The 21,283-nt window shown below is 44.5% G+C and overlaps 1 protein-coding gene across 1 annotated transcript; it reads left to right on the top strand.

Moving 5' to 3' along the window:
* The first annotated feature begins 14,548 nt into the window (after nt 1–14,548).
* Nucleotides 14,549–21,250, top strand: MRPL33 (mitochondrial ribosomal protein L33). The gene is made up of 4 exons (XM_063328662.1): nt 14,549–14,676; nt 15,923–15,941; nt 18,616–18,722; nt 20,935–21,250. The coding sequence occupies exons 1-4, from the start codon at nt 14,655–14,657 to the stop codon at nt 20,982–20,984; spliced, it is 198 nt and encodes a 65-aa protein (XP_063184732.1). The 5' UTR covers nt 14,549–14,654; the 3' UTR covers nt 20,985–21,250.
* The last annotated feature ends 33 nt before the right edge of the window (nt 21,251–21,283 follow it).

Raw genomic sequence — 21,283 nt, 5'->3', positions numbered from 1 at the left:
AATTACAGCCAATTTATTTCCTCACTCGTTAACAATGAAATCTGACAGGCTTTGTACTCAGGATGCTGAAGCTCAGTTAGGGGACCAAGGCTCTTCTCCATGAGGGGAGGCCTGGAATGTCAGTCTTTAGGTGGCTTAGTAGGGGCATGGTTCCAGCTGCCAGGTACTTGAATGCCTGCCCAAATCCTTGTGGCAAAGCTTTAGGGAAGAACTGGAACATAAATGACCAAAGTGATCTACCACAAAGGTTGGGGAAGGATTTAGACAAATAGCAGCTGGTTTTGTAATGATAATGCTTTGCCCTCAGTGCCACTTAGGGAGTATGAAAGAACGTTTACCTGCCTCGGTATTAGATTGGTTTCTCTTTTCCTTTGATTTCATTTGCCTATGAGCGGCACAGGCAGTTTTGCAAGTAAGCGAGCTGACAAAGCTCTGAGACACAGGGAGGTTCATGGCAGTACTTCAGATGTGCCCCTCAGTTCCGCCGCCTTCAGTTCCATCAGATCCAGAGCACACAAAGTTCCTAAGGGCTTACAGCTCACTAGCGGTGACTTGCACTACCTTGGGATGTGTAGGAAGGTAATGAGTCACGGACCTCTCCACCTTAGCTACCCAGGGCAAATGGCTCACCATCCTCTCTGTCATCACTTCCAAGGTTTCCTCAGAGGCCAAGAAACTGAGACATGAAGAGCTCCAGAAGTGCTGACCATCCAATATTTTGAAACTAATGACTCTGAAGGTTGTTCAGCACCTCTTAACCACAGGCCATTATGTTTGAAGCTGGAGCATCCCAAACTAGGGGATGCATTTAAAAATGTGCCCTGCTTGCTCAGCATCACATGAAGCAGGCTCTGGCAGACGAGGGGCAGACTCAAGATTTCCACATTAAAAAGCCTGTACTTTGGCTGTTCTGATGTGTTTTCCTTCTGCAAAGCAATACAAAAAAGACTATTCCCACAGAGCTTCCAGGGAAATTCTGCATGCCCTCTGCCTTGATCTCTTCAGCTTTTAGCTATATGAAAGCTTCCTGCAGAGCAGAGTTGGGGACACAGATCATAAAGTCCAGAGAACAGAAGAGGTGAGGGAAGGACCATCTTTTACAATAAATCCTTCAGGAGTATGGAAGCTCATCTTCCCTGGTTCTTCAGTGCCATCTGCCCCATTTCCACCAAGTCTCCAAGCTCAGATCCAGTAGGTGGCATGTTTGAATTGACTTTGAACATCTGGAAATAGTTTGCTATTTGCAGTCCCCTCCCTCAAAGATCCATTTGTGGCTACACGTGGTTAACAAATCACTGCTTCTTTGACCCCAGATGTCTGCCATGGCCCTTCCCTTTCCCTCTTGGGCATTTTTAGCCACCAGGACAGAGTGTGCATCGCCTCCTGCTGTGAGGCAGACTGACAGAAAACAATGGCAGGAAAGCCCATTGTCTTAACATTTGGGGCCAAATCACCTAGGCTCTGCCTGCCCACTTCCCTTGGTCCAGCATTGTCTTGGTGACCTATGAAGCAGAAGTTCATGCACACCTCCCGCAGGGACATGATAAGGTTGCAGACTCACAGCCAAGGTCTAGGCAGTGCAGGGGGTGAAAAGGGGGAACAGAGAGAAGAGGGGAAGCACAGAGAAGAGCACTTGTGTCTGTCAAAGCAAAAATAAAAGGTCTGGGGAACAAAGGGGGTTGGTTTTGGCTTTGGTTCAAGATCAAAGCCTGGAGGTGGATGTGGCTTTCTGAACTTCTAGCTGAAAGTAGCAGAAAGAGGCTCTTTTTTACCATACTGATGGCACTGACAGCTGCTTGCAAGGGTCCAACAATGCAGAAAGAGAGTGAGACCCAAGGATGTGAGCTTTTTCATCACTCTGATTTTCACTTGGAGGTGGAAGAGGTTGGTGCAATTTGGGTGTCATGTAGCAGGGATGAGAGTTTAGGCTGAAGCCTCAATGGCTTCAGAGAGACAAGAGCAAACACAACCACAATTGCCTGTCTGGTTGAACTATGGTCAGGGGAGGCTGCAGGATAGGGAAGGGGCTATTTCTTCACCAAGCTGTGTGTTCAATGGAAACATGTGCTGTCAAGAAAGGAGAGTTCAGCTGAAGCCTAGAACATGAAATTGAACAAGTGGCTTTCTAACGAAAAGCTAAAGGGGAAGTTCCACAGCCTGTTCCACTGCAGCAAATGATGACACAACATTGCAGCCAAGGAGAAGGGAGTCCAGTTAATTTGTAATTAAGAAGGGAGTTGATAGTCTGCTAAAATTTGTGTAATTGTTGTATAGATGCAGTTTTTTTGTGGGCATCTGTCTCTTTCAAATGTAGATGAGAACAACTGAGGACATTCTCAAGAGAGGATAGCCTTCTGTGGTGTTTAATCTTTGCCCATAAGTCACACCAGCCCTGTTCACAAATACCCTGGTGTGTCTGTCAATCACTTACAATAGAGCCTGGTAATTAAGATAAATCACAGGGATCAATAGGATAGGAAGCACTAGGTACAGTAACTAGCATCAGCTGAAGCAGCCACTTAAGAAGCTTCTTGGGGTGATAAACATGCCCATCTTTCAAGAGCTCCCCAGTTCAGGAGTATGGTTGACCTATAATAATATCTCTCAGAACTTCTTGCATACCAAAAGATTCTGGCAACCTGCAGAAAACAAGGAAAAGAGCTGAGCTAACCCAAGAGCTGCTGTTTTTTATGTCCCTTTCCATCCTGAGACATGGGAACATTTTTACATGTTACCATGTTGGTGTCTCACTGTGGCTCAGCTGGGATTGATGGCATAGTGGCTTGTCCAGAAGAAGGACTAACAACACATGAAAATGTCTTCTATGGCCAGTGGGGCTGTAGAAGAGACCTCTGCAGCTGTTCATGTTCACAGCTCACAGACAATATAACCAACCAATAGCAAGGTTACTGCAAATTCATCAGGCAAATATTATTCAACCATCTGAAGAACGGCTTGACTAATGAAAAGGTTATTTGTGAATAATTCCAGAAGGATGATAACACATTGGAAAAAGTACAGAGAAGAGATACTGGGCTGATTAAAGGACTGGAAAGCATGCTTTACAGTGAAAGACTCCAGGAGCTCAATCTGCTTGAACAAAGATCAGGTGAAGGGTTGAGTTGATCACAATCTCTCCATGCCAATATAAAAACAGAGGCTTGATAATGGAGGGCTGTACAAACTGGCAAACAAATAAATAAAACAACAATAGAGAACTGAAATTGGACAAATCCTGACTAGAAAAAAACATGTGATTTTTTAGAAGTGAGAGTAATTAACCAGTTTATGTAAGGCTTGCGGTGGATTTCTCCATTTGCTAGCAATATGATAAAAAAAAAAAAAAAATCCCTGAAAGCTACTCTGTATTTCCAAGAAAACGCAATTCAGTGTGATCCCGCATCCTAAGGTATGCAGGAGCTCAGACTAATGATGCCACTGGCTCCTTCTCACTTTGTAATCTCTGAACCAGTGCGCAAGTTACTCAAAACTGATAGCAGAAGGTAAGGTGCTGAACATACCTATACACCATTTGTGAATGTTATTTGGCAAGCTCTAATTATGATGTTTGTAATGACTGAGGAGATCAATGGAAGACTCCTACTGACGACATCACCTTGAGTAAATCACTGTCTACAAGACACACCTTCACTCCCTTTGTTCTTCAGGGAGTAAAATCCTCTTTGCGGATGCCTTTTGCCCCTTACCATGCCTATATCTCTTTGCTTTCCATCAGCGAAAGGAACTAACACTAACTCAGGAAAGATTTGTGAGTTTAAACTCACTAATGATTGTACAGTCCTTTAGGAGGCTTCTCTGGGAGATTCAGTCTATGCCTGTGCGATCCCACTCACTTATTCCCTTAGACAAATGGGGGGAGGCACTTGCATCCTTATATCTGGCAGCTACTGCAATAACAACTTTAAAAATAGATTCTGGCAGAGAGTTTAAAAAATTAAAAGTGTCCCAACTTTAAAGGCTAGAACAGGGATTAGACAGGGCTGCTTGATCTAGCAATTCACAGAGAAATGAAAGGTTCCTTCTGTCATGACTGTGTATCATTTGTTGAATAAAGTGAGTTACTGCCTGAAACCTTCCTAGTTCCATGTAGCTAAAAAAAAAGTATGCCGCTCTTCTTGTGGCCAAATGCAAAGCCACTCTTTGGATCATGGGATAATGTCATAAAGGTTTGGTTTGATTCATTTTAAGAGAGGAGGTTTTCATATCAGTGAACAAGGCAGTTCAGAAAATCAGTTCAGCCTCCACCCTATCAGCAGATTTCACATCTAAAATCATAACAAAAGCTGCTAGAAGGGAAATAGGCCGGCTGCCCAGCTGCTTTTCTTTGTGTGTCTACTAGAAACCAATCTTGCAGAAAGCTCTTAGCCTCTAGACTGAACACTAGTTGGAGCTGAAATAAACATGAATGAACAATGGTTAGGACGCTCAAGAACTGACAGTTGGTAATGTGGTAATGTGGTTGTTCTGGAAGAGAAGAGAGGGACTGGTGAAGACAGAAGTCCATGTGTGTGGATTTCTTTGATAGTGGGCTCGCTTTGCTGAAGTATAATAATTCCTTGTAGTTCTATAAAGCTTTCTTTTCAAAGGCCTCCAACTTTTTGAGTTGGGGAGATAAAATTGTCCTTATCTTAGAGCTGCCAAGAGGTTCAAACAGGGAAATGTAACTGTCCTTATCTCAGAGCTGCCAAGAGGTACAGAGAAAATGAACTGACCAAGACCACACAGGAGGACTGCCTAATGAAAGGCGCTTAGCTATAAGACCTAAACTGTAGTTCTCATGCCAACCTACAGCTAATGGAGAGAGATACAATTTCATCTGCTCTCCAGAATGGCACATTCTTTTAGTTGACTACAGCAGTTGATGAGGATTTAAGTATCTAAGGATAGATGGAATGAAGTTAAGACCTCAGCCCAACCTCTTTATGTTTTGTTTTAGCTGAAAATCCCCCCACAAAGCTCACTGAAATCAGTGGGAAACCCCTCGAGGATGCCAAAGAGCTTAGAAGAAAGTCATGCAGCTGAAGATCCAGGCCGTGGTGGTTACCACTTTGTTTCAGGAATTTTAATCTAGATTTTCAGAACAGTTCAGCTGCTGGCACTAACCCATTGCCAGGACTCTGTTGTTCAGCTTGATTGGGACTGGGTGTCATTTCCTGTGGGAGAGTCAGAGGCTGGGGAGATGCAGCATTACCCCAGTGACAACTCTGAGCCATGTGTATGGGTCAATCACACATTTCCAAAGTGGCTGGAGTCCTGGATGAAAATGCAGTGGAAGATGGTCTCCCTGTGTGTGCTGTTCCACCACCCAAGATTTCTGGATAGCCACAGTCATACTGGAAAATTCATAATTTTGCTCAAGAACCTCAGCCACTCCTACCTAATTTCTGTTTATCAGTCAGTGAGTTACAGGCTCCTTCTGGAACGGAGACAACCTCGCAGGAAGCGATGGCAATAAACGCAGCAGATCAGGCAGCTATTCCATCCTCTCTGTTAACCTGAGATTGCAGCAGAGTTATGGAAGATTACACACCCCGCCCATCCTGGATTGCATTGCCAATTGCAAGTTCTTCCCTTTCTCAAGAAAAAAAAACAGAATCAACCAAAAGGCCTTTGCTTATTGTTGTATTTCACACTATTTGACCTTTCTGCTCAGCAGTTCTAAGAATGAGAAAATGAAGCCAAGATTGGCAACTGGTAGATTTGCTTAAAAAGGTTAAATGATAAATTGCATCTGACTGAATGAACCCAGGAGGCCTACAGCGATTCAGTCTCTCTAAATCTTGGGAATTTATTGAAAGGGGTATAGCTGCATGTGATAGGAATATTTGCAGTGGGGAGACACAAATGCCCTATTTCTAACCTTACTTCTGACTGTCATATTACCAAAGCCCTTGGATACATAATTTCTTCTTTCTTCTGCACTGCCATTGCAAAGCAGACACAGCACCCACTTCAGATGACCATTTTGGTGCTTACCATGGCGTAGAGGCAATGTAGATCATCTTCCATCCACAGCTGCTGCAAAAGCCTAGCTCCCCTTGCAGCCTGTGAAACTGTACTCTCCATACAGCCTGGACCTCAAGAAGGACCACTGACCAACCCTCTGGCCCTCTCACTTCCATTCATAGCCGAGCATGTTTGACCAAGGGACCACAGAGCTTCTTCTAAGCTGAACTCATCTCTGCTGTATCTGAGCATCTCCACACAGGGCCAAAATCAGGACCTCCAAGGACTTGCTGGCAGTAGGGCAGAATTTGGTCACAGCAGCATTTCAGGGGTGTGCACCCCGGAGGATCATCTAAGCTCTTACAGAGAGTCTGACAGCTCGTGATGTCAGTGATACCGAACACCAGGAGATTTAATGGAAAGAGGGAAGCGACCTGCAGAGAGACATGAGCGAGCAGTGATTTTTTAACTCTCTCAATGATGGAGATGTTTCAGCTATTTGCTCTGAAAGTCTGTTCTTATATAATTCCTGGGAGGGACCATGCAGAGCCCAGTCCTGGGGAAGAGCCACCCAAGCATTTATAGCAGCTGGAGGCGTAAGATACTATTGAGGCTGAAGAATGGGCTAGTATTCTGGTCAAGGTACCAGTTAATCACTGGTCTCAGTGTGCTGTTCTCTGAAGACAATGCAGTGCTGGGTCCTGACTTCACATAAAAAGAAGGAAAAAGAAACCACCAAAAAAACCCAACAGGGGATATTTTCCATAGGCAGAACTAAAAAAAAATATGGAAATTGTTCTTTTTTGGATGAAAATCTGAAGCCCTAGACTTTTCCAGGTAAATGACTTGATTTTTTTTAATTAAAAAAAAAACAGACAGTGAAAAAAGTTCACTCTTTGCCTCACCTTTCCTTTCTCCCCTTCCACTTCTCTCCTTTGCCATCACTGAAAAGGGGGTAAGAGGAAAAATTACAATAAAGCCTGGGTCCATCAGGCTTCTTAAGAGAGTAAAATGTTCCTTGTATGAAAATCTTTGAAGAAAAGGCTATGAGCAGCTCCAAATCTTGACATTTGACACATTGAGCTCCCCCCTCCATAGTCTCTGTCTTCTTCAGGGAAATCCACTTCCCCCTGGGGTTAAGTGCTTCAATTATTAATCCAGGTATATAATCAGGGCTGAACAGAACCGCTATGTGAAGTGTGACTGCTCTCTCATCATATGACTGGGAATATTCACAAAAACTGTAGCGAAGGTATGACCTTTTCATGTTCCTATGTAACTCTGCTCCTGATTAAATTCCCTAAAGGTGAGCTGATCAGCATGAGACCGCCCATGGGACAGGTAAGTTGGTACAGAGTGTTTTTATTCTCCCTGCTTTCCAATGATTATTTAATGAAAAATACATCAGTTACAAAATGTCTGAAATGGATCCTGAGCTACATATGGAAGTGGATTGTTTGCCAGTGCCGGATGCTACCGTAACCTGTACGTCATCATGCCTTTCTCAGTTGGTGACTAGTAGTTTGCAAAGTCTGGGTGAGCACGGAGTGATTTTACCAGACATGAGTGAGATGCTATGTAAAAGCAGTCGTATGGTGTTTGAGGTTTGTCTTTGTAACTGGCTCCAGCATTCAAATACACCTCCTCCCAAGCTGTTGTTTCCTACTCTGTACATAAATCTTCCATCCACTTAGCCTGAATTTTGGGTTTTGCTATGAAAGACCTTATAGATATGAGACGTGATTGCCTAGAGAGGGCAGGCAGATAATCTCAGTTGTAGAGTTATATTTTCCAGTGTTAGCTTTCCGGGTTTGCCCTTTAAAGATATGACAGTTGTATATAAGTGGAAGTAATTTAGCCCTGGAGGGGTGAAAATCTTTTTTAAGCTCTTCATGTAATCTTAGTTTGTTATTGCAAAAAGATCTCTAACCAGGAGCAACTGGGTCCAATCTGACGCTAAATTATAAATAACTAGAAATCCCGGGGCAGTCCTTTGCAGTGCTGGAGCAGTTGCCAGATGCAGTTGGCATCAGATGTACATCCAGCTCAAATGCATTTGCCTGTATTTCACCCACAGGTATCACAGACAGGAGGGCAGCTGGTGAGGCATCCTGCTGACTGTCCTGCAAGTGGAGGCACCCAATACCATCACAGTGGTGCAGAGGATCAGGTGGGCTGGCACCCTGCAAAACTAGCAGCTGTACAAATACAGAGTAGAAGACAGTCCCTGCCTAGAAGAGGTAGAAAGCTGCAACTGGCAACAGAGAAGTGCAATGATCGCCTCTGGTTGTTCAGCAGCTCAGAAAACCCTTGGAATTGATTTGGCTCTGCAGACACTTTAAAAACAAATTTAATCCCATTCCAGTAAATCCTTCTGGTTTACTGCTGGCATGAAATGCCCTGACCACCATTTTACATACAAGCATGAGGTTACTGCAGGCAGTATTGGATTATGTGCACTCTTCAATGGGAGCACCGTGATTTCAAAATGATGCAAGATTATTTTCGTACCGAGGAAGCGGTGAGATCTTCAGTTACCCAGAACTAGGTCATCAGAAGCTAGTGCAGGGCAGGGCTGGGAATATCAACCCACCAGTTTTCTCCCACTCCATCTGGAGTATGGACTGGGTTGCATGAGCAGGCAGAATGTTTGGACAGGAATTTATCCAAGATCAGGTTCTATGGACCAAGTCTTCATCATATTTACATATATGATTCTCAGGCAGCTATGCCCCTTGGACACTTACTGAGGTTAGACTAGATAGCAAGGCAGCCTTAAAGAACTAGACTAGAGTTATGGCATCGGTTACCTTTAGGGAGCAACACCTAGTTTCTTACTGATCTTCACAGTTGGGAAATTTTTCCTGTAATGGTGAGATTAGAGCCCATGTTGTAAAAGCTGTGAAAAAAATGGAAGGTGAATGGTTTTTCTCATGCCTTTATGTAGGATAACTTTTGGCAAAAACATGTGATTCAGTCTAGCTTTGTTTTGTGGCCAGTTCAAGAATATCTTGGTCTATCTAATGATGTGAGGAAATAGCTTGTTCTTTGTCAGACAAGGAATATTTCCAGCTAGTTAGTTTGAGCTACTTTTAAATTATTTGATCTAGTAGTCTGACAGCACTGAAGAGTTTAACATGGACTCAAAGGAGACTGGAGTGTACATATACCTTTGCTGATCAACAAATACCTTACAACAGGTCATCATATTGCTATCATCCTTATCTTGTTAACTGAAAGGACTACCTCCCCTTTACAGGAGGGAGACTATTTCTTCATATCTGGGGATATAACAGGGCAAGGCCAGATGGACAGTGCTTATGAAATAGAAAGAGGAAAGACAATCTTTTTGCAGAGACTATGCAAAGGTCACACCATACACATTGTGCGTCATCAGAACTTTCAAAGTGTTTGTATTTTTTTAAATGAAATAGGTCTAGGGAGACTACAGCAGATGAAAAAAAAAGTTTAGGGAACTAGCCAGAGACAGTTATGCAAGAGTCCAAGACTTCAAACAGATTTCTACATATGCTCTTGCTGAACCTCATTTCTAGTACTTGTTTCTTTATGATGATTCCTATATTTTTTTAAATATTCATCCGAGGTCTAGCTTGAACCTGAGCTAAGCAGACAGAAATGAATGGAACACTGCTCTGCTTAACTCTGTTTTTCTGCTATCCCGTCAGGTGTAAATGACTGACTGGCTTCAGAAGCACAAACGTGTAGAAAAATGAACGATGATGCATTCAGTGTTTGCAGCGATGAAGCCCTGGGGCCTTCTCAGCCCAGCGTTCTCAGATCAAGCAGCCATCAAACCACATGACACCGCAAATTTATGTCCCTCTCCTCCCTCCCAGCTCTCCGCCCTTCATAAAACCCATCAATATTCCTACTCCAAGTTCCCCCGAGACACACTATTACCAGACATAGACAGACAGACAGCTATCGGTTAGAGAGGTACAGCTCATAAGTAGCTCACTAAAGAGCCTGCTGGGATAAGGGAGGGAACTTCTGTGGGTGTATTGTTCCAGTCCCATCATTTCCCAAAACACTGAATGAAATAATAACTTGTTTATAATGATGCATGACATCAAGGCAATACTACATAGCAGCACTTGAGAAACAGCTTTGAACCCTATGACCTTCCTCCAAGTGCAAGAGTCTTTAGGCAGGCCATGGAATGCAGAAAGCCCTATCCTTCTGGTTCTCTAGAAGATTTTTATTTTTTATTTTAGAATTCAAAAATGGACAGGACCACATCCATTCGCCACACTTGAACCTGCCTGTTTTCTTTTCCCTTAGAGCTGATTGCTCTGGCTTAAAGCAGACGATACCTCCCTTGCCAAGAAGTGATGGGAGAGATAAACCAATTAATTCCACAGTAGATTTTTGACAGAAAATGAACCATGTCCAGGCACTTGATCCATTCTCCTCCAATAAGCTATAGGAGGAAAAAATTCCATTCCCTATCTGTATCACACCATGTTCGCATTACATAATTATCCTCTCCCTTTGCCTTTACCTACCCTGCTTAAAAATAACTGGCCTTACAGGTTCACAGCTTTGGTTTTGATACACTCTTTCTTTGCCATAACACCACAGCTAAACCTCTTTGTGCCACACGGACACCAATCCCACCTTCATTTGATGGTGCACTAGGTGCACTGCCCAGTTGCATTCCATATTTCTAAGTGATAGAGAGCACTTGCTGACCAGTTAACCTCTTGTATTTTCCTATTTTCCAGTGTAGTAAAAAAGGAAAGCAATCCAAAGTTTAGAGGGGGAAAAAAAAGCCAAAACAAATAAGAACTGATCCTGTTCTCCTGAGAGAAGATCTGCTTTAGAGATGTAATCTAATGCACCTTCTATCCCATCCTGCCCGAAGGCAGTTGCTTCTTCCAAAGAAAGGAATAATGTCTTCAGCATCAGTGTGGGTGACTTGTGTCTGGGGGACCAGAAAGTCTCAGGACTGAGCCCTGCTGATGACTTAAGCTTCTCTGTCTCCAAAACCCCATGCATGGAAGACAAAAGCCTTGTTTTGTTGCCCCAAAAAGGGAAGAAGGTTTAGAGGCTTGCTAAAAACAATCTTCGATCAGCTGTACACATCTAGACAATGATGTCTTTAGTGTCCCAGATGGTCCCAGCTGTTGGCATAAGCAATGACAATGACATTCATTTCTTTGCATGAGGCTTACCACATACATCCCATGCGAGTCCAATTTTTCATCTGCCTGCTGATGGGAAGTGAAATTCACCCAGAGAAAAGCTGCCCTTGAGGCCCACAGGATCCGAAATCCTGTGGAAAAAGTCTCAGTGGGGAGGATTAGTCGTAGGATCACTTCCGGCTACTATCTAATTTTATCTGTGTATCACTGATACTGAACGTCATTCTTTTTATCATGAGAACCCCTTGACAAACAGGACTAAAAATAAAAAGCAAGAGCTCGGAGTTGGCACAAACTGTGCTACATGGACTCCAATTTGTATAGCAGGAACTATAATCACTCTGAGACGTGCCCAAGCCCTCGGGCATCCCACGGGATTTCAGTCACTTGTTTACAAGGTGTTTTGATTTGCAGCTGTTTGACTACTGTGGCATTTCAAGAGGGGGCGGTTTGAAAGGATGTTGTTACTTTGGACATCGGGATTGGGAAATGGGTATTGAAAAATCACACAAGAAAATAGGCGAGTGCTGTCTTTGTTCTTCCCCCCTTACGTATGAATGACGTCACTGCTGGGGAAAGGAGCTCCAGGAACAGATCCAGAGGCCAATGCTCTGGAAGGAATAAGCAGGGAACAGGTAGAGCCCTGAAAATGGAGCCGTGCCTCAACCTATCACACCAGAGTGCTCCGTATCTGACCTGGGGGGACTAAGCTCTGGAGGTTAAAAGGGAAAAGTCCAAGCCCATTGCTTTTCTGGCTTTTCTAACAAGGTTGCCAGCAAATATACTGTGCCATGGATACCCCTAAGAACTGGGCTAAAGGCCGTCACCAGCTCACTTCAAACAGACCAGCAGCTGAAATGGATTTGGTCACTGGCTCAAAGTGATTTAGCAATTTAGATGGCTCTTTCCATCATTCCTGCTCTCCTGACCTGGACAGTTCCTTTTTCAGAGCTGCATTAAGCTAATGCCCACTTTCTTCTGGGCCCTCTTTGGATAATGGATTCAGATATGCAGAAAGAATGTAAAAATCCATCTGTTATCTGGGATGAGTGATTTGCACAGTAGTGCCCGTGAGTGTTTGTTTAACACTGCGGACAGCAAGAACCCTGCTAAGTTGTAACGCGCTGAGACAGAGAAAGCAAGAAGAGAGGAGAAAATAGCCTGCCTGTTTTAAGACTCTGTCCACCGAGCTGTGTGCGTTTTTTGGCTTAGTTAGCTGTTTACCTGTTTTTTGTGGGAAATCAGGAAGGACACGTGGAGCTTTTCCCAGGCTTTGGAGTGTTATTCTCTTGTTTCCAGCATTGGGTTTTTGTATGTGTTAATTGACAGTAACTCATGAAGAAAATGTAGTGCCAAGAGGATATTTACCTTGCAAACATTTCATCTGCTCCCCTCTCTCCTTTCCTGTGACTTTTTGAAGTGATGACTGACTTAAAGCACCATGCGCACTTGAAGAAGCATCTCCCCTGCCAACTTTGTACACAAGCCCCTTGCTTGCCTAGTGTGTGCCAGCAACCTGACCACACTGTCTTGGCAAGGAGCAGCCATCTCCTCATTTCCTGGAGGTAAAAGAGGGCTCAGCCTAGAATATAAAGCATAAAAATTGAAAGAATCAGTTAGATTATAACATGAGAAATTGTTGTTTTTTCTAGCTGAAGAAAAGCCCACCCCGTGTTTGATTCTGAGTGAGACTGATCAGTTTGGCACCAGCAGCTTCTCCACTGGAGACATGAGTGACTTCTCTTCAAGCAAGCATCAGAATTATCTAGGCTGGCATTGCAGTTCATCACACTCCTTGTTTTCTCTAGGCAAAGCTGAAGGGAAAATCTGTATTTGCATTGCCCATGGCATCAAAGATCTCAAAGTATACAATTATCCTAGCCCACATAGCAAATGCGTATCGGAGTCGGGGTCAGAAATCCTGACTCTCTCCTTTCCTCCAGCCAGGATGCATTTTCCCCAAGGATAGCTATGACTACTGCCATCAGGAACGTGCTATACTGTCACCACCGTGCCATACACACCAGTTTTAGACTCCCTGTTTTTCACCCATAGCTATGGAAAACCGTCTGCAGAAAAGGCTGCTAGAAAGGAAGTCAAAGATTGCTGAAGTCTATTCTAATCCCCACTGTCTATATTTATGCAGCCCTTGTCACAGCAGAGCAGAGAAAATGTCACTGGAACAGTTTTATTTTTGCCAGCAGGCAAGAGGTTTAAAAAGAGGCAGCATAACCTCTATTTTATGATGTGTTCGTACAAATGTTTAACTTGCTATTTCATTTAAAAATCATCTTTAATGTTGATTTATATTCCTGGCAGTGAAGTCAGGAGGTTGGCAATCCCATTCCATTTCAGTTTGTGCTCTGACTGAGGCAATAACACAGATCAAAGAGAAGAAGTCTTACAGCACTCACATTTTATCATCCTGAATGTTTTTAAGTTCTCACTGATATTCATGGGCAGATTACACAACTACTAGATTTATACTTCTGAAGGCCAAATAGTAAAGATTGAAATGTTGTATCATTAAGAAGTATTTGGAAATAACTGAATGGAAACAAGGAACACTCGTATCAAGTGAACATTCAACATGAGCAACACTGCTTTCCTTGAGATGTTGTCTTCCTCTGGTCTTTTATAGGGTCAGCCATTTGTTTTCATGCCATAGAATACAAAATTAACTGCATGTTATTATACACTCTAAACCTTGCTTTCCATCTAAATATGTCAAGCTGACATTTTTATTTCCTTAGTTACTGCTAAATATTCAATGACTTGAATTCCTTCATTAAGAGATTACCTAGTTGGTGGGAGAGGGAGGACAAGTAAGCCGCAGACCTTCTGTGAATTCTTTAGAAGATAATAACTTACAATTCATTATCTAACTGGTCAGAAGAACATGAAAACTTGCCTTGGTGCCCTACTCGAGCCTCCCCGCCCGCTGCTTTTGCACAGTATCTCAAATACTGACAGGTTTAGCTGCCTCGGGGACTGGGATGCCACAGCAGTACCCCCTTTTTTTATACAAAAGGGCACAAAGCCGGGCGGAGGTTAGCAGATGCGCTGAGGGATAGACGAGCCTGCTGCGGGGCAGGCCCCGGGTCCGCTGACGGCCGGGGGCGGGGCGCAGGCCCACCCTCATACCCCACGGCTGTGGGGCTACCGGAGCCGGCCGCGGCCCCCCCCACCTCTGCGCAAGGGCCGGCGCCGCGGGCCCGCCTCGGCCTGCGCAGGGAAGCTCCGCCGCCAGGCCCCAGGCTTCACCCGCTCGCCGTGCCGGCACCCAGACGCACACGGGCGGCTCTGCCCTCCGGAGACCCCGGCCTCATACCGCAGGCTCTCCTAGCGGCCGTCGCCCGGCCCCCGGCAGCCGCTAATGGTCACCGCGCCCCGCCCACGCACTGGCCCCGCCCCGCCAGGCGGGAAGGCGGCGGCCTCGCCTCCGCCCCCGCGCCCCGGAAGCGCTTCTGCCGGGTGGCCCGGAAGTGGCTGTGGCGGCTCGGTGGTGTGAGAACCGGCGTTATGTTCCTAACGGCGGCGGCTTGTGAGCGGTGCAGGGAGGAGCGGGGCCGGGCGGGCGCTCTCGCGCGCGGGGGCGGCGGCGGCGGCGGCGTTGGAGTCGGTGGCGGCGGCGGCGCCGCCACCTGCCCTTCAGCTGCTCTGGCGGCGGGGCCTGCAGCTCCCGGCGTGCTCCGCGCTGCCTCGTGGCGGGGCAGCCGTTGGAGGGCGCGAGGCTGGGGCCGTCTGGCGGGTTTCCTTGAGGGGCCGGGGCCGGGGCCGGCGGGGTGGGCGTCGGGGCCGGCGGGGGACGGGGCCAGCGGCCGGGGAGGGTGGGTCGTGCAGGAGAGGCCGGCGGGGTGTCAGCAGGCAGAGCGCTAGGCCCAGTGGCAGCGGGAAGGCGATAGGAGTGGGACCGGCCCGCCCTCAGAAGCGAGGTCGGGAAACTTCAGCTCTTTCTCAACGGGAAGCTGCTGGAGGGAGTGGGGCGGTGGCAGGAAGGAGGTGAGGAACGTGCCCTTCGACGCATGTGGATGAGCTCTGGATGTGGCGAAGGCAGGGTGCGAGAGGAGGCTGGCCTGAAGCTCATGAAAGCCTGAACAAGAGTTGCTCAGACAGAATATAGAGAAGCAATTTTTAAAAATTTTGTGGTTTTTTTTTTTTTTTTTTTTTTTTTTTACATTTATGCTGTAGATTTATGATTACTTTAAATTCACTGACAGAAGAAAAAGAACTCTGCCTATTTCATCCTATGTGGTGGGTTATGGGCCTAAAGCCAGCCATGTGAGAAGGTTAGCCTCAACCAAGAACAGCTCTCTGGTCCGGGTCACTGTACGGCCACACAAACCTTTGCGTTGGCACTATAGCAAGAACCAGAGCAGGGGTGGGCGTGAGCAAGTAGGGGAGAGTGGGACTGCAGTTTTCACCAGCAGTGTTAGTTCATACCTGCCTTAGCTGCGTGTTCATCTAGTGGATTCATATTCAGCGTTGAAGCTTTATGTTGAAAACATCTGGAGGCTGCAACAAGTACAATCTGTTGCGCTAGGCGCTGCGCTTGCACAGACACTTGTAAAGGCGGTATGATGGAAGAAAGAGCAAGCAACTGGGAGCACATAGATGGAAGGATGTGGGGCATTTTTTTTGCGACAGTAAATCTCTTTGCACGGTCTATTTGGGGCAATTGCAAAGACAGGCAGTGGAAAACTCTTAATCTTTATATTTTGCTTATAAGGGAAATGAGATAAAAAACTGTTTCTTCTTTTTTTCCTCTTTTTCATGCTCCAAAAAAACAGTGGCCAAGAGCAAATCTAAGTAAGTGGCGTTTTCCTCACCAGTTTTTGATTTCTGCTACCACTCCGTATCTTCAAGTGATTTTACAAAATATTAGGCTTCTCTAGACTTTTTTGATATGCAGTCCTTGTGTCTAGCTGCGTCCTCTCTGTCCTTCTGCATGTGTGTCTGTTCACAGGTAGGTACAGAATGGTGTGGAAATCCCACTAGGTTCTAAAAATGTAGCAAAGGCAGGTTTTGTCTTATGGGTTGTCGCGTTGAGCTGAGCTGTAATATCCAAAGAGCCCTGCGTAGGAGAAGCATGCTTCCGTGCTTTATGATTAAAGAGAGGCTATAAACTACCCACATAATCTTCCTCTTGTCTACCTTTCATATTTTTTTAGCCGAGGAGGGCAAGCTGAGGTACAGAGTAGGTCTTTGCTGTCTGTGGGATGGGCTTTGGGTAGGTGCTGTGAACCTTTCTCATAGGCAGCATGCAGAATTCTTCACACTTGTAGCACGTTGATACATGAGGAGTGGACAGGGTGCAGTCAGTGCTCTGGGCCTCTTGATTTGCCCTATAGTTCAGCTCAGCCGAGGTGGTAGTGGGCACTGAAAGAAAATTAGTCACAGTCTTTTGACCTGTAAAGAAAGCTGATGTGTGTTAAGAGTTGGAAAGGAAGGAATAACTACTTTCAGCACACCAGTAGTCTTACAGTGTGGATGCAAGGAGACAAGATCATGTGGAGAGAATGACTTGCATCCAAAATACTATCTGCAAGAAAATCAGTTAGACAAATCCAAGGGGCTAAACTGATATGTTTCTGTGAATACATTCCTGTCTTCTCATTCTCAGAGGTTGTATTCTGTGCAAATGTATTATATTTGGTACTGCACAACCTCAGGAACTATGGCCTTTGGTAAGTTTTCTGTTTTTTAAGAATCAGCCCCCAACAGAGCCAGTACCAACCAATTGCTGGGTTTGAAGAGATTCTTCTGTTACAGGATTTCTGTGCAATTATCAAGGTTTTAAATTAAGAAAGCACGTCCCAAGTATGTGCCTGTCAGGGAAGAGAGCAGTTTGACGTCTTCACGTTCTACTGTTATGTGTTCGCAGAAACAAACACAACAAAGCAGATTTTTCCGCGAGGTGAAAAAGTAGCTTATAAAAATGGTGTTACTAATGTTAATGTAGTGATTTGTTTTTTTCCCTCCCCTCTCCTTTTTATTCCTGATTTTCCTTTCTCTGTTCTTTGTATAATCCCACAGGTACTTCAGGAATATGTTATCTCCTTATGTTATATATCCTTCTGTGCCACCCTTGGGTTTTCTCCCCATGTCCCAACAGCTTTCCACTGTTCTTTTCTGCCTCTGCTCTTAGTTACCTTTCTTCATTGGGCAGCAAGTTTTCTGAACAAGGTGTATTCTTCAGAAAGGGCTTGGCCTCAGAATATGTGGTGCACAAGAATTTCAGGACCTGGTCATACTGATACCACTGATTCCCCCAGAAAGGGGAAACTGCACAGAGGCTTTGAGGAAGTGGGTGAGGTATAGGGGAAGGAGTCTGTGTGGTTACTGGTGCTACACATTACACCTGCAGTAGTGTACAGAACAGGGGGACAGTAATCGGGGATAACCTCTAGACTATGCTTGGTTGGTTGGTCTGCAGGAATCTATTGTTTTTCTGTTTATTTTGAACTCAACAGTAAATTTGATTGCAAAGCTGAAAAGGGAGAGCACAATGAAGTACACTGGTCAGAGCTGCACCAGTGAGGAAGAATGGATGTCTCTTCAAGGTTAATTTTGACAGACCATTTTGTATTAGAGGCAGGAAAATCAAGGAAAATGAATTGAATTCCCATGTGCAGAGATGTATCCATCTCTTTATTGTAATGGAAGAGAAAGATGTAATTTGCAGACTGGTTAAAGGGTTTGACCTTTCTTTTGAAACTTCAGAAGGTGCCCTGTGTCTGGGAAGTTGCACAGATCTCAGCATACTTCCAGGGTCAGGGGGGTGGTGTCAGCTTTCTCAGTGTCCTGGCTTGCCCAGCTCCCAGGGACACCGCAGCTGCTGCCAGTCCACCCCACAAACCGGGAGCCCACTGGAGGGGAGGAGCTTCCCATGGCTGGGTTAACATCAAGCCCTGTATCTCTAGTGGGACAGACAGCGAGACAGTGCCAAGGGGCCTTGCTTCTCCTTTTGCATGCCTCTTGTTCCATCCTATCTGCTGGGGTTCCTCTCTGCCTGTGGAAGTGATAATCTGTGATACAATGTTATCAACAGCCTGAACATCTTTAACTCCTGTCATCCTTCCTCACTTGCCATTATCTTTTCAGCCGTAGTGACTCAATTGTATGCTGATTCTTTTTTTCCCCCCCCCTTTCTTTCTTTCTTTTCTGGTTTTCTTCCTATCCCCTCACAGTTTTGTGGAGGAGCTACTTCTCTCTGAGCTTGTATTCTGTTTAGGAGTTATTTATTTAAACTTGATGCTGGAGTTTATGGTTTATAGTGGGCTCTGTGTCTGTGTTAGAAATTTAACATATAGTATTGATGCTCCCATCCAGAACATCATGAAATTGAAAGGCACCATCTTTTGTGATTCTGCCAAGTTGTTTATGCTAAAAGCTTGTCTGTTTGGCCGTGCCCTGGCAGACACATGGTGGGCCGTTGCTGTGTGCCTGTGCACTGACACAGAGACATTTCTTGTGCCTTTAGGTACATTCTGGTGAGGATGAAAAGTGCAGCCGAGACAGGCTTCTGTTTCAACATCAGGAGACTCCGACTGCAGGAAAAACTGGTCCTGCTGAGATATGATCCCATTGGTAAGAGAGCTTAGGGAAGAAGTCAGCCTGCTTTGTATAAGCTTCTCAGATTGTGGGGGGCAAAAGATTTGAATATAACAGGATTTTTCCCATCTAAGCACAATATGTCATAACATGTTTCATACTCAGATGATTGTACAGTTGCTGTTCTTCATGACATTCCAGTGGGAAGTAAACCTTGCCCTCATTTTACAGATTGTGGTAGCGAAACAAAGTAGTGACTTGCCTGACACATCAGAGTCTTTGATGACAGCCATGCCACATGTCAGTGGCAAAGCAAAGTGACACAGGAGTTCTTTCACTCTGTTTCTTTGTGTGGTTTGCTAGACTGTGCTACCTCCAACAAGCAGCCACGAAGCATGCATCAATAGAAATGTTCTGTTAAGCTGCCATGGGTGCGCTAGACAATAAATTTTAACCATCACTTACAAAATGGACTTTTTCTTTTAAAGAAATAAACACAAGGTCCTTCTCCTCCACAAATGATGCCATTCTCCAGATGACAGTTTGTGGGTTCTTTTATGTTCCTCTGGTCCTTGCAGATTTTCTCAGTTTAAGAATCTGATTTTTTGGGGGGGTTATAGCACTTGTCAAACTGCATTTTGCTCACCAAGCTTTTGAAAGGTGACTAAGAGCTGAAGTTTCTGGGGCAGGAACTAGTCTAGTTAACATTAAAAAGCTTAATTTTAAGTTAAAAAGCTGAATTTGGGGAAACTTAGAATTTAAACAAGACCATGCTAGAAATAGCATGGTGGAGTGAATGCAAAAACCACGTATTTAGATCTATAGAATGAAGAAATGTGTTAAGCAGCTCTAAGTAGATAACATCATGCATGGCCAGTAGTTATGTGGTTCAAGCTTATATGTTCTTATAATTTTGTGTTCTTGTTAGATGACTAACCTTTTCATACTCAGATCTAACGGTACAGGAGCTTTATGGCAGGTGAGAGAAACCACCAGAGCAGCAGTATGCTCTAATCAGAGCACTCACGCTGACAGAGGTTGTGGCTCTCCTTCTCAATTCCATACAGAAGGGGAATCAGAGATCACCGGCATTATTTTCTTGAGTAAGAAAAGTTTAAATTACTGCATCGAAACATTGTGCAAAGTGATCCTCCAGAAGCTTCGCAACTTGTAGGAAATGCAAAGAGAGTGGAGAGCTCAGGCTAAGTAGAGCTTCTGTCGCAGAACATGTAGTAGGTTGTTGAAGTACGAAATTGGAAGTAATTAGGAAAAAAAGCTCTGATCTTTGTAGCCTGTAGTAGAACACAAGTGAGAAATTGATGTGAGAAAGTGCTGCATGTGTGAAGGGAAGTAAATTTGAGTCTAGATACCAACTCACATCAGGAATATGTTAGGAAGCATTTTCACTTGGCATGCATTTTCACCTTATGTTTTGTACTTCTCAAAAACCTGGGACCTCCACAGAATGAATCTTTTTAGTGAAGTAGTGGCAGTGGTGCCCAAGTTTCACTACCTCCTAACTGCAGCAACAGAATGCGTTACTAAGTTGCAGCATTTCTTAAAGCGAAACTTTTATGTGGAAGAAGAGATTTTGTTATTGTGTGAATTGCTCTTGCGTAGCTTTCAAAGGAATTCATATGATGAAGTTCTAGCGGAACAGTGGTGCCTTTCAAAGGGCATTGTAAAGCTTTGCTTTGATTTTATTTTTTTTTTATTATTTTTTTTTAGTAGTGCATTGGCTATGCTTAACCCGTAGCTGAACTGACTTTGCTAAAATCAGGTGTTGGAGGCAGGGTCAGTTTGTGCCTCATTGAGAGATCCACAGGACGCTTCGTTAACTTTGCAGTCAGTCTGTGAGACTGGCTAGATCCAGCTCATCATCTGTAGTTGTTTGGGCTCTGAAGTTGAAGAGTAGTAGAAAGCAGTAAGAACCTATTTTTGTCCCTGCATCGAGTAGCTGTGACTCAGAATAGTCACACAGAGCAGCTGTTGAATGTTTTCAGCCACTCAAATCCTGATACTGATTTTCACAGAGGTAAAACGGACCTCTTAAGAACTAAAAATTGCATGTGGTAAAGTGAAAGCACTACTAAACTCCTTCAAGAGCTGTTTAACAGCAGCACCGTGCCAGTCAGTTGCTCCACGCTCATCTAAGCAGCGAAGGCAGCCAGGAGAAGGGGATGTAGGCTTGTTGAATTGCATCTTAACACTTCAGGCTTTTTAACAGATTCTTTTTTTTTCCCTATAGCAAAACAACGTGTCCTCTTCACAGAGAAGAGAAAAATCCGCTCTATCTGAACAATGACTGGACTTGATTTATGCATGAGGAGAGGACAGTTTGGGGGGAGGACAGGGTGAATGCTGATTCAGAAATCGAGCGACATGGGCTGAAAAGAGAGGAAATGAACTGGGATCACCGTCTCCTGTGATTTGAAGGCCATTGTGAATAAAACAATGTAGAGAGAGAAAATTCTTAATGTCTGGACATAGATCATCACAGTAACATTTATTTATCTTTTGAGTTATTTTTACAGTACTCAATTAAAAAAAAATTAAATAGCAAATCCCATTGTCTGTGTTTTCCATTGTGAAAGAGG

This window comes from Chroicocephalus ridibundus, chromosome 3 (assembly GCF_963924245.1).
Source record: "Chroicocephalus ridibundus chromosome 3, bChrRid1.1, whole genome shotgun sequence".
Classification (NCBI taxonomy): Eukaryota; Metazoa; Chordata; class Aves; order Charadriiformes; family Laridae; genus Chroicocephalus; species Chroicocephalus ridibundus.
The sequence above is the reverse complement of the archived record's forward strand: the minus strand, read 5'-3'. Positions and strand labels throughout refer to the sequence as shown.

Bases quoted from the DNA above. Each gene is read 5' to 3' on its own strand.
- MRPL33 (XM_063328662.1), top strand. From the start codon at position 14,655: ATGTTCCTAACGGCGGCGGCTT. The intron at 18,723-20,934 runs GTAAGAGAGCTT...TTTTCCCTATAG, and splicing joins GCTGAGATATGATCCCATTG to CAAAACAACGTGTCCTCTTC.